This window comes from Lethenteron reissneri, chromosome 27 (genome assembly GCF_015708825.2).
Source record: "Lethenteron reissneri isolate LAM-NWPU_2019-01 chromosome 27, ASM1570882v1, whole genome shotgun sequence".
Lineage (NCBI taxonomy): Eukaryota > Metazoa > Chordata > Hyperoartia > Petromyzontiformes > Petromyzontidae > Lethenteron > Lethenteron reissneri.
The window spans coordinates 2,279,397-2,292,444 of NC_083805.1; the positions used below are offsets into that span (position 1 = coordinate 2,279,397).

Here is a 13,048-nt window from a genome sequence, read left to right on the forward strand (position 1 = left end):
AAATTAAAAACATTAGTCAATACCACCGCTTGGCCTTAAAGGAAAAAAGTAAATGATAGGTGACGTTTTGGGCAATGGTCCTTCGTCGCGATATATTTGTATCTATAGGTCTCTGTGCCAATCTATGTGTTTCTATATGGGTATCTTTGCGTTGATGGGTCTCAGAGACCCATCTGAATTAACGATGGTGGTTACAATGATGAATTGATGATATTGGTGATACATTAATGCATTTATGATTATAGTGATTCATTGATGTTGATGGTAAATTATTATGATGATGAATTGATGATGAATTGATGATGAATGATGATTATAATGATGAAATTATCATGATGAATTGATGATCATCCTCACCCCCTGACGAGGTACGTGTGACATCATGAGCCGTCTCGTCTCCTCGTCCCCCGGGCTCGCCGCCCACGTGACCCGAGTCGTGCGCGCGGTCACGTGACGACGCCGCGGGGGGGCGAGCCCCCCTCGAAGCGGGCGGCCCCGCCCCTTCGCTGCCCCCCAATCCTGGGCCAACCCCCAACATCAAAGTTCACCATCGTCATCATAGTGGTCATCATCATGACGACTGCCATCATCATCATCAACTCCAGTCAAAATAACATCATCACCACCACAACCTCCATCATAATTCATCATCGCATTCAACATCACCACCGTCATCTCTGCCGTCATCATCACCACCACCAATACCGCCATCATCATCATCTCTACAACCACCACCATCACTACACCATTATAATCACCATCAACATCATCTCTGCTATCATCATCATCACCACCATCATCGACATCGATGTCACGTGAGGACGCGCGCAACACACCGTGCGTCACCTCCCCGCGCCGCGGTGGGGGCCGCTGGCCCCTTCCCCGCGACCCCTCGTCCCCCCCATCACCCTCCCCTCCGGGGGATTCGGAAGCTCCTGCGGCACAAGAGGAGGGGCGGGGGATGGGGGCGGTATGACCCATAGACGTACACAGAGACCCATAGACGTACACAGAGACCCATAGACTTACACAGAGACCCATAGACTTACACAGAGACCCATAGACTTACACAGAGACCCATAGACTTACACAGAGACCCATAGACTTACACAGAGACCCATAGACTATAGTAGACACCCATAGACGTACACAGAGACCCATATACGTAAATAGAGACCCATAGACTTACACAGAGACCCATAGACTTACACAGAGACCCATAGACTCAGATAGAGACCCATAGACTGACACAGAGACCCATATACTTCCACAGAGACCCATAGACTCAGATGGAGACCCATAGACTCAGATAGAGCCCCATAGACTTACACACAGACATATAGACTCAGAGAGACCCTTGCCTCGCGCTCGGAACACCCATTGGTTAAGAGACACATGCGTGGTAGCCAATTAGGGGGTGACTGGGCTGTTATTGGCTCAACTTGCACGTGTTATTATTATTATTGTATAATATCAATGTTATTGTATCATTAATATTAGTTCGGCGTTTTAAGTTAATCGGAAGCCGTGCGACGGAGGCGGTAACTTGCTCGCGATTGGTTGGACTTGCACGTGTGGAGGAATTAATTCGTCACCCCCCCACCCCCCCGGGCAGATGATTTGTTTGCTGACTCGCCATTGGTCGATTTGTTTGCTCGCCTACCATTGGTCGATTTGTTTGCTCGCTCACCATTGGTCGATTTGTTTGCTCGCTCACCATTGGTCGATTTGTTTGCTCGCTCACCATTGGTCGATTTGTTTGCTCGCCTACCATTGGTCGATTTGTTTGCTCGCTCACCATTGGTCAATTTGTTTGCTCGCTCACCATTGGTCGATTTGTTTGCTCGCTCACCATTGGTCGATTTGTTTGCTCGCCTACCATTGGTCGATTTGTTTGCTCGCTCACCATTGGTCGATTTGTTTGCTCGCTCACCATTGGTCGATTTGTTTGCTCGCTCACCATTGGTCGATTTGTTTGCTCGCTCACCATTGGTCGATTTGTTTGCTCACTCACCATTGGTCGATTTGTTTGCTCGCTCACCATTGGTCGATTTGTTTGCTCGCTCACCATTGGTCGATTTGTTTGCTCGCTCACCATTGGTCGATTTGTTTTCTGACTCACCATTGGTCGATTTATTTACTAGCTCACCATTGGTCGATTTGTTTGCTGACTCACCATTGGTCGATTTATTTACTAGCTCACCATTGGTCGATTTGGCACGCCTTTGCCAATCGAGCGGCCGCTTCGTCTGGCGCCGTGCGCAGAGGTCTGATTGGGAGCGATTCGGTCGAGGCAGCCCCCAGGGGCAATGATTGGCTTCAGGTGGAGCTAAGCTCCCCATTGCCTAGGGATGGCTTCGGAGTTGTTAAAAAAACGAGACTATATTTTTTATACTCTTTGGTTCTTTCGGTAAAGTCACGTAGGGATAAAATAAAATAAATCACGACGTTTCGATCGCAACACAAGCAATCATCATCAGGTGGGAAAGCACAGCAATATTTGTTTTTGCTGAAGTGGGAGAGGGACGCCGTGGTAAGAGGTTATATTTTACCAGGTAAGGCCACACTGAGATATGCAGCTCTTGTTCAGAAGCTGCCTGGCTATCACCAATGATGGCTCAACGAAAGTGGCTTATCGTCGCGTGGAAATGTACAGCAGCCAAATGCTGATAAACGCGTGGTGTTGATTGTAAATGTGGAGGGGAAAACCGGAGGACCCCCGGAGAAAAAAAATCCATGCCACCACGGGGAGAGCGAGTGAGAGAACATGCAAACTCCTAACATACCGTTCAACACGTAGGCTTTCGCGACCAATATTATTCATAATGTCGAAATTAAATTTGTAAATATTGTGGATTTACTCTCCAACACACCGGTGGGCTGAAGTAGTAACTAATTGGCGCGTTGTTTACGTGACAAACCTTGCTGGCTGTGTCGGGTGGTGGAGGGGTTCGACACATTTATCCTTCCGAATATATATAACAGGCGTCAGGGTCCAGATCAAACCCACGACCTCTAGACCAGGCGAGGGAGTTAACATCTCTTGCCCACAGGCGGTGGCGCTACCACGAACCGCGAGGCCGTTTCACGCTGTGAGCAGAATCCTTCACCCACCGATCATCAGCGATGATGCGACCCAATCGTTCCGTGCGCGTGCGTGAGATGGGCGGTAGCAGCGCTGCGCCACGAGGGATGGCGGCGGCGTGTGTGTGTGTGTGTGGAGAGGTGGTGGGAGATTTAATCCAGCAGTGGATTGAGACCGTGGCTGCTGATGATGATGATGAGTCATAATAGCCAGAGTTGTGGAATTCACCACAACTCGGGCTGCGCGCCTGATGATGCTCGTTGTAATTATTGGCGAAACGTCGTACTCGAATTGTAAATGTTGTGGCTTCTCCCAGACGCAACCGGCGTGCTGTACCGGTAGAGAATTGCCACATTTTGTTAACGTGTCAAACCTTACCAAGTGGTACTCTTAGGCTTTTTCGGTAAAGTCACGTAGGTAAAAAAAATTAATAGAAGTAATAATAGAAATAAAATAATAAATCACGACGTTTCGGAGGAAACACAAGCTTCCGTCTTCAGGTGGAACCGTCACAGCACAACAGCACAATTGATGTATCAAGTACTTGATACAGCAAGCGTGCTGTAACGGTTCCACCTGAAGACGTAAGCTTGTGTTGCCTCCGAAACGTCGTGACTTATTATTTTATTTCTATTATTACTTCTATAAAAAAAATTACCTACGTGACTTTACCGAAAAAGCCTAAGAGTATGAATCCTTGCAGTCACGAAAGCTTCAAATCTAGAACTTACCAAGTGGCTCTGTCGGCTGGTGGCGGGGTTTAACGGCGCACTCATAAAGAACGCGATCTAACCCAACAACAACCTCGACGACGGATAACATTGGTCGCGAAAGCCTCCTGCGTGTTAAAATGATGACGACGACGACGATGACGATTGGTGGTGTAAATCTCGTACCGCGCCTGCGAGCGCGCTGCACGGAGGAGGATGCGGAGGATGATGCGGAGGAGGCGGCGGCGCTGTCGGTCTGGGTCACGCGCTCCTCGCCCCCCGACTCTGCACGAGGTCAGAGGGTCAAGAGGTCATCGGTGGATCGCGTTCACGGCCAAGAGAATGTGCAAATGCGAGGACGCATCTTTATTTAACACGGAACATGTGTACGTGTGTCTGTTGAACTTCTTTCGCACCGTACGTAGCCAACCTTGCTAATTAGAGGTGCGGGGGGGGGAGGAAAACAAACTAACACATACAAATCAGTTCTAAAAAAATGAGTTTGTCAATCTGGATGATTTTAAAGTGCTTCCTAATATCGTAAGAACGAGCGTTCCAGACGGCCGCAGAAGCGCATCTGAAAGCACGCAATGCGGTGACCACCGCCTTTGTTCGATGGCCAACCAAAAGCCGCTGCTGCGAGGATGACCGGAGTACGTTTGTGATGGTTTTTGTTCCTTGACGAGCAAGGGCTATTGCGGTCCATTTGTAGCAAGCACTTTAAACATCGATATCGTCATCATCATCGCGTGAAATCTGAAATGTTTCCGATCCAGAATAAAAACACATTCCTGCGGAGGGAGCTCGTAGGAACGTTGGGTTGCTCGGTCAATGGCCAGGGTCAACGGCGGCGTGGTGTATTCCGCAAATATGCCCGACTGTGAGGGCGGGCACAAGCCGGCGTGAGTAGGTTAAACGTTGAGCTTTATAAGGGCACCACGGGGTGACCAGCCCCTCCCCACCCAGCCCCACCCCTCCCACGCCCCACCCTCCCCACCCAGCCCCACCCTCCCCACCCAGCCCCTCCCCACCCTCCCCTCTCCACCCAGCCCCACCCCTCCCATTTTTGGATGCACGACGGACGGACACAATAATCCCCTGTGGGCTGGTGGAACCAGGAGGTTCCTACCAGTATTAATTTCATCTTCAACCGCGTGGTGGTAACTACGCCGCTGCGCCTGGCTGCCTATAACCCAGCTCTGTGGAGGTTGGTGGATCACGCACGGATGTTGTCGAACTCCCTTCCCGTGGGCGCTCTAGCAGGAGCAGTAACCCTGGCTCGCCAGGAGAAGGCGGTACAGCGACGTGGGGACTAATCGCCATCTGTTTTACTTCCCGTACGGGGATAGAGTGTTTCCCGCTCGCACGCGTGGGGTTTCCTCCAGGTGCCCCCCCCTACCACCCTTAACTTTAGATAAAAAAATTTACTCTAAATTTCCACAAGGTGATACGCCACTTCGTTGAGCTATCATTTGTGGCCAGATCGCTTAATGACAAAATAAGCTAATTGCTCTGGGATTTACCTGGTGGAATTAAAACAGTGAAGATATATTTCAAGTGATGTCTTTACCTTTCCTACACTTTGCACTCGTATCATGTTTTTGTACCGTTGTGGTAACGTTGTGACCCCGTGCCCCTTACTGAACATCTGCGAAATAAAGAGCTTAATAGCTCATCGGATTCCTCCTGCAGTATAAACAAATATTCTGTTCCCCCCCCCCCCCACCCTGATGCCTCCCCCCGCGCTCACCCGGAGTGGCGAGCTCCTCGGCGCTGCTCGGGGAGGCGAGGGAGCCCTGGGAGGGCAGCACGTACTTGGGCAGCCCCTTGAAGAACCACGCGCCTGAGCGCTTCCACAGCTGCCCTCGGGGATTGGGGGCAGGGGGGTAGGAAGAGGGGGTACAGGTGACGGGGCAAGGGGTAGGAAGAGGGGGTACAGGTGACGAGGAAGGGGGTAGGAAGAGGGGGTACAGGTGACGGGGCAGGGGGGAGGGAGAGGGGGTACAGGTGGCGGGGCAAGGGGGTAGGAAGAGGGGGTACAGGTGACGGGGCAGGGGGGAGGGAGAGCGGGCACAGGTGACGGGGCAAGGGGGTAGGAAGAGGGGGTACAGGTGACGAGGGAGGGGGTAGGAAGAGGCTGACGTCAACTCCACGCACTTTCTCGCCCTCGCGCCAGCCAGCCAGCCAGGAAGCCAGCCAGCTAGCAAAACTTGTTTTTTTCTCATATCGAAAAAAAACCGTGTTATTGTAAGTACGAGTCTTTGTCTGAATTTTTTGGTGCGTATTTTTTTAATCAGAATATTCATTGATACTGGAAGGATCCCATGAGCTACACAGCCCTTTTTTCAACACATGTCCAGTCGTGTTTACGGATAACATCGGTGGTGGGACCCAATTTGATCGGCGTGTCGCGGTGCCGCCACTACCTCCCGCTGCTCGTTGCAAAGGCGGCACATCCACACGCGGCTCTGCTTGCGAGTAGACGTTTGCACCCCGCACCTCCCGCACACGCTCTGCAACCAACACGGTGGGGGGGGGGGGGATGGGGGGGGGGCGAGACACAAAAACAACAAGGACAAAGGTTCCCCCTTGTAGCCTTAAGAGACTGCTGGGGCAAGTGCTGTTAGCGGGCAGTAACAATTGAAGGCCGCTTCAACACACCGGTGGGCTAAAGCAGTTTCACGCTTCAACACACCTATGGGCTAAAGTAGTCAACTATTTGTCTTTTGTCAACGTGACACTTTCTTGCTGATTGGCCGTGTCGGGTGGTGGAGGGTTACGACACATTTATAAATAACGCGATCTAAACCCAAAAACGTTGATTATGAATGGTTGTTATTGTTTGACTTGGATCCCACTGGGATTTTTGCACACAGCGTACGGTGCTTTTTTCTGGAAGATTTTACTGGTTTTGCTGGATGTTTCTCTAACGGGTCGTCACTTAAAGATGTTCTTTGTTCATGTTTTACTTTGTTGCGGTTGCACCCGAGTCAAGAGCCGCCTGGCTCACAGGGCTATATCGGTCCATGTGTGTAAGTCGATGTGTGTGTGTGTACGTGGAAATGTGTTTCTGCGTGTAAGTCGATGTGTTTGTGTGTGTACGTCGATGTGTGTGTGTAAGTCTGTGTGTGTGTACGTCGATATGTGTGTGTGTGTAAGTCTGTGTGTGTTTGTGTGTGTAAGTCGATGTGTGTGTAAGTCGATGTGTGTGTGTGTGTCTTTATCGCCCGGGCAACGCCGTTTACTTCCCGCCGGTACCCAATCAATGAAACTGAGACGTGGCCGCGCTGTTGGTTCTGTAGGCAGACAGCGCCCTCTAGCGCCAATCCTCGAGCAACGCCCGCGCGACATGAATCCGACGTTCGCGATTTTTCTTTGATCCCTTCCCTAGCCCCGCCAATGATGATGCAGGCGGTGTCTCCGTGGGTCGCCAGCCGTGGTCTCGTCCACTGCTGGATGAGGGCCTACCCTCCTAGCCGTGCGTTCGTTGGCTAATTGGCCGCGCTCTCGCCGAGGGAGAACCCGTGGCGTGCTTCGGGTTCAGACGAAGGAACCGAGACGGGAGCGGTGGTGGGTGCAGCACGACGGTGGGTGGCGCTCTGCTTGCCGCAGTGTCACGAGCAGCGGTGACAGCAGCAGCAGCCGCTCGTGGTGTTGAAAGGGCGGTCATGCGGAGCACTCGAACCCCTCCCCTCGATCCCCCTCCCCTCGAACCCCTCCACCCGAACCCCTCCCCTCGATCCCCCCTCCACCCGAACCCCTCCACCCGAACCCCTCCCCTCGATCCCCCTCCCCTCGATCCCCTCCCCTCGAGCCCCCTCCACTCGATCCCCTCCACCCGAACCCCTCCCCTCGATCCCCTCCCCTCGAGCCCCCTCCACTCGATCCCCTCCACCCGAACCCCTCCCCTCGATCCCCCTCCCCTCGAACCCCTCCCCTCGAACCCCCTCCCCTCGAACCCCTCCCCTCGAACCCCTCCCCTCGATCCCCTCCCCTCGACCCCCCTCCCCTCGATCCCCTCCTCTCGATCCCCCTCCCCTCGATCCCCCTCCCCTCGATCCCCCTCCCCTCGATCCCCCTCCCCTCGATCCCCTCCCCTCGATCCCCTCCCCTCGAACCCCCTCCCCTCGAACCCCCTCCCCTCGAACCCCTCCCCTCGAACCCCTCCCCTCGAACCCCTCCCCTCGAACCCCTCCCCTCGAACCCCCTCCACCCGAACCCCTCCCCTCGATCCCCTCCCCTCGATCCCCCTCCACCCGAACCCCTCCCCTCGAACCCCTCCCCTCGAACCCCCTCCCCTCGAACCCCCTCCACCCGAACCCCTCCACCCGAACCCCTCCCCCCGAACCCCTCCCCTCGATCCCCCTCCCATCGAACCCCTCCCCTCGATCCCCTCCCCTCGAACCCCTCCCCTCGAACCCCTCCCCTCGAACCCCCTCCACTCGAACCCCTCCCCTCGATCCCCCTCCACCCGAACCCCTCCCCTCGATCCCCCTCCACCCGAACCCCTCCCCTCGATCCCCCTCCACCCGAACCCCTCCCCTCGAACCCCCTCCACCCGAACCCCTCCCCTCGATCCCCCTCAACCCGAACCCCTCCCCTCGATCCCCCTCCACCCGAACCCCTCCCCTCGAACCCCCTCCACTCGAACCCCCTCCACCCGAACCTCTCCACTCGAACCCCTCCCCTCGATCCCCCTCCACTCGAACCCCTCCCCTCGATCCCCTCCACCCGAACCCCTCCCCTCAAACCCCTCCCCTCAAACCCCTCCCCTCAAACCCCTCCCCTCGAACCCCTCCCCTCGAACCCCTCCCCTCGAACCCCTCCCCTCGAACCCCTCCCCTCGAACCCCTCCACCCGAACCCCTCCACCCGAACCCCTCCCCCCGAACCCCTCCCCTCGATCCCCCTCCCCTCGAACCCCTCCCCTCGAACCCCCTCCACTCGAACCCCTCCCCTCGATCCCCCTCCACCCGAACCCCTCCCCTCGATCCCCCTCCACCCGAACCCCTCCCCTCGAACCCCCTCCACTCGAACCCCTCCCCTCGAACCCCCTCCACCCGAACCCCTCCCCCCGAACCCCTCCCCTCGATCCCCCTCCACCCGAACCCCTCCCCTCGAACCCCCTCCCCTCGATCCCCCTCCACTCGAACCCCTCCCCTCGAACCCCTCCCCTCGATCCCCCTCCACCCGAACCTCTCCACTCGAACCCTCCCTCGATCCCCTCACTCGAACCCCTCCCCTCGATCCCCTCCACCCGAACCCCTCCCCTCAAACCCCTCCCCTCAAACCCCTCCACTCGAACCCCCTCCCCTCGATCCCCTCCACTCGAACCTGCGCCTTCCCTGCTTGAAGTCCCGAAATGAGACACGCGGTGGCGCTCCGGTGATGTCTGAGTTGTGGTCTGGGACTGTTGTTGTTGTTGTCTTGGTCTGGGATTATTGTTGTTGTCTTGGTCTGGGACTCATCTTCTTGGTTCTTTCGGTAAAGTCACGTAGAAGGGAAATAAAAGAATACAAATAAAACATAATAAAATACAGTTCTCACGACGTTTCGGCCACAACGCAAGCAGCCGTCCTCAGGTGAAGAACAAGAGAAAAATGGTCTGGGACTGTTGTTGTTGTCTTGGTGTGGTCTGGGGTTGTTGTTGTTGTTGTCTTGGTGTGGTCTGGGACTGTTGTTGTTGTTGTCTTGGTGTGGTCTGGGACTGTTGTTGTTGTTGTCTTGGTGTGGTCTGGGACTGTTGTTGTTGTTGTTGTTGTCGTCTTGGTGTGGTCTGGGACTGTTGTTATTGTTGTCTTGGTGTGGTCTGGGACTGTTGTTGTTGTTGTCTTGGTGTGGTCTGGGACTGTTGTTGTTGTTGTTGTCTTGGTGTGGTCTGGGACTGTTGTTGTCTTGGTGTGGTCTGGGATTGTTGTTCTTGTCTCTGTCTTGCACTCGTGTCGTTTTGTTGTTGTTGTTGTTGTTGTATCGGTTAATGCTGTAACTCGCTGACCTGCCCCTATCGGACATCTGTGAACAAGAGCTTTATAGCTCCTCGGATTTCTTCTCCTCCAGTCCCGATCAATATCCTGATTCTGATATGGACTCCCCCCCTCACCTACCCCTCCCCCCACCTACCCCCCCCCACCTACCCCTCCCCCCACCTACCCCTCCCCCCACCTACCCGCCAACCTACCCCTCCCCCCACCTACCCCTCCGCCCACCTACCCCGCCACCTACCCCTCCCCCCACCTACCCCTCCCCCCACCTATTCCCCCCCCCCACCTACCCCTCCCCACCGTCGTAGTCACACGAAGGCCGCGGGTCGTAAATAAATTCGAAAAAATAAATGAAATGCGAAAGCGAGCGAGGGAATCGTAAATCCCCAACACCAGGAGGAGGGGGGGTAGGGGGTAGGGGGGAGGGGGGAGAGGGGGGGGAGGGGGGGGGGAGGAAAGTGTAGTTGCTCCCAACGTTGTTGTTGAAATATGACTGCACGGACAACAATCACTCGAGCGGGAGATGCGTTCCATCGCCGTGTTTCACGCGCGCGCGCGCGCGTCGATTCCTCCCCGCCCGCCTTGGCACCGAGTTCCTTGGCACCAAGTTCCTTGGCCCCCAGACGCGACCCTCTCACGGCACCGGTTACAGAAGCTACATCATCAGCAGCCCGTAAGTCAAATGTTACGATGCCGTTTGGAAAGTCGCTGCTCCGTGTAATTTCTCCCGCTTCGCAGACGACAAAAAAAAACATAACACACAATTTGCCATCCCCCCCCCACCCAAATGGGGTAATTAGCAAACAGTTACACGGCGCGCACTCAGTGTGCGCGCCTCCGTCGCCTCGCGGATTGAATCAGACTATGTGTTCTACTGTAGGAATCCGATGAGCTATGAAGCTCTTTTTCACAGACGTCGAACGCAGGCTCCCCCCCCACCTCTACCTCTCTCTTTCCCCACCACGGCCTCTCTAAATTGCCTCCACAGAAGATCTCTCGCCTCCCCTAAACCCCCCAATACCGAACTACTCCCGTGCAGGTGCCAGACACACACACACAGACACACACACAGACACACACACAGACACACACACGTGCATGGGACCACGTCTCCCGATACGCAATTACGATCCAAGGATAAATTACATCCGCGCACTCGCTCCTGCCTGCATCTCCCCTCTCATCTCACTCTACTCCCCTTCAAGCACTCTCCTACCTCTCCCCTCTCTTCTCGCGCCACTCCCCACCATGCACTCTCCTGCCTCTCCCCTCTCATCTCACTCTGCTCCCCTCCACGCACCCTCCCACCTCTCTCATCTCACTCTACTCCCCTCCACGCACTCTCCTACCTCTTCCCACTGATCTCAGTCTACTCCCCTCCACGCACTCCCCTACCTCTCCCCTCTCATCTCACTCCACTCCCCTCCACGCTCTCCCCTGCCTCTCATCTCTCTCCACTCCCCTCCACGCTCTCCCCTGCCTCTCATATCACTCCCCTCCACGCTCTCCCCTGCCTCTCATCTCACTCTCCTCCACGCTCTCCCCTGCCTCTCATCTCACTCCCCTCCACGCTCTCCCCGGCCCCTCCTCTCTCCCCGAAGCCCGCAGATGAACGGCCGCTCGCTGCGGGAGGTCGTAGCCCCATTCTACCGCTCGCGTCATCTGGAACACTGCCCCCTCGCCATCCGTGCTGCATGGTGGACAGATGGCTGTGTATATATATATTTAACAAGACTAAATTAAATATACTCGGGGAGAATGCGATTTCTAATTATGCACACTTGCATTAAGTGGTGAGACAGATTTTTGTTTAATATATATATCACCTGCAGCTGCATCGATTCCTCTGTTGTACGGTACTTCTAAGGGGCACCGGAGTGGAGAGACGGGGATGTGCAAGTCAACAAGTGCGACCCCTGGTGGCCGAGAGACGCGGGGCAGGGCCCCTGTGCTGGGACGCGGTGGAGCAATCCGATGACCTAGAAAGCTTTTTGTCCACAGATGCCCGGTAGGTTTCACAGATGTCTTGGATGAGTAAGTTGGTGCGGTGCGTATGAAACATCAGTACTGGGGGAGGGAAACAAAGGCGGCCGCGCGTGGCGTTGGCCACCCCCCCCCCCACCCCATGATTTTTACCCCCCCCCCTTCGTCACACAGCGTCACAAAAAGTCAGACCCCCCCTCAAATATGACGTCACAAAGCTCTGCCCCCCCCCAAAAATGAAACATGCTTCAAATCGCTTTAAACTATTGTCATTGTTGTGCGTATTTAATGTGCCGCTGCACTATGATGTTGTAGGAGAAAACATTTATTAAAAAGTATATTTAATTAAGTAGAACGTGTCGTCACACATCGTCACAAATGTCTGACCCCCCCCCCCCCAGGTGCGTGACGTCATTTATGGACGGCCCCTGAAAGCTACCCCGGTGAGATACATTCGTAATGCAGTGTACGAGGAGCGGTGGCACAGCGGTTGGCGCACTGGGCGAGCAAAAGTTCGTCGTCTCCCGGCCACGGCTAACATCAGTGGCGCTGTGGCGGCCTTCACAGGGTCCCACCACCGTCACCACCGTCACCACCGTCACCACCGTCACCGTCTCGTGTCCACACAGCAGTGCGCGTCGCGCCGCTCGGAATAACGAATTGGGTTTTTAAAAAATCGTTGATGCCGAGGTGGAAAACTAAAATGTCTCTTCTTGTTGTTGCGTTAGTTTGCCGCTTCCTTGGGGATGGGAGGGATTATTTGATTGATCGAGAGGATGGGGGTTGATGGGGGGGGGGGGTTTATTTATTTAAATCCCCCGTGCGCGTGTCCCGTGCGCGAACCCGCACCTTCTTACAGTCGTGGCAGACGCGGCTCGAGTCGCCGGTCCCCAGCGCCCCCCCACAGAGCGCGCAGCCCCCCTCGGCGCCTGCCGTGGGGCCCCCCACGGCGGTCTGACGCAGCCCCTCCACCCTCTCCACGAGCATCCTGCTCCCACCATCATCAACAACAATTTGAACAACAACAATATCAGCAACATCAATAACAATATCGTCAACAACAATATCAACAACATCATCATCAACAACATCAACAACAAAATCTTAATTAAACACAGGCCCGGCTCCAGCTCATCTCACATGGGAGTGGTGGTGGGGGGGGGAGGAAGATGAGGGGGGGGTTGGGAGGGGGAGGGGTTCGGGGGGTGGGGGGGGTGGAGATGAGGGGGGGGCTGGGAGGGGGAGGGGTACGGGGGGTGGGGGGGGAGATGAGGGGGGGGCTGGGAGGGG

General features: G+C 55.2%; 1 protein-coding gene across 1 annotated transcript in view; it reads right to left on the reverse strand.

Annotated features, from left to right (window-relative positions):
* LOC133348314 (rabphilin-3A-like) overlaps window positions 1-13,048 on the reverse strand; it is a 98,034-nt gene that overhangs the window by 46,074 nt on the left and 38,912 nt on the right. Inside the window, exons 5-10 of the mRNA XM_061561055.1 lie at window positions 12,608-12,746; window positions 6,222-6,308; window positions 5,546-5,654; window positions 3,982-4,080; window positions 837-935; window positions 358-519 (exon numbers count right to left, since the gene is read on the reverse strand). Coding sequence (XP_061417039.1) covers window positions 358-519; window positions 837-935; window positions 3,982-4,080; window positions 5,546-5,654; window positions 6,222-6,308; window positions 12,608-12,746 — 695 coding nt within the window. The remainder of the gene's footprint in view (window positions 1-357; window positions 520-836; window positions 936-3,981; window positions 4,081-5,545; window positions 5,655-6,221; window positions 6,309-12,607; window positions 12,747-13,048) is intronic.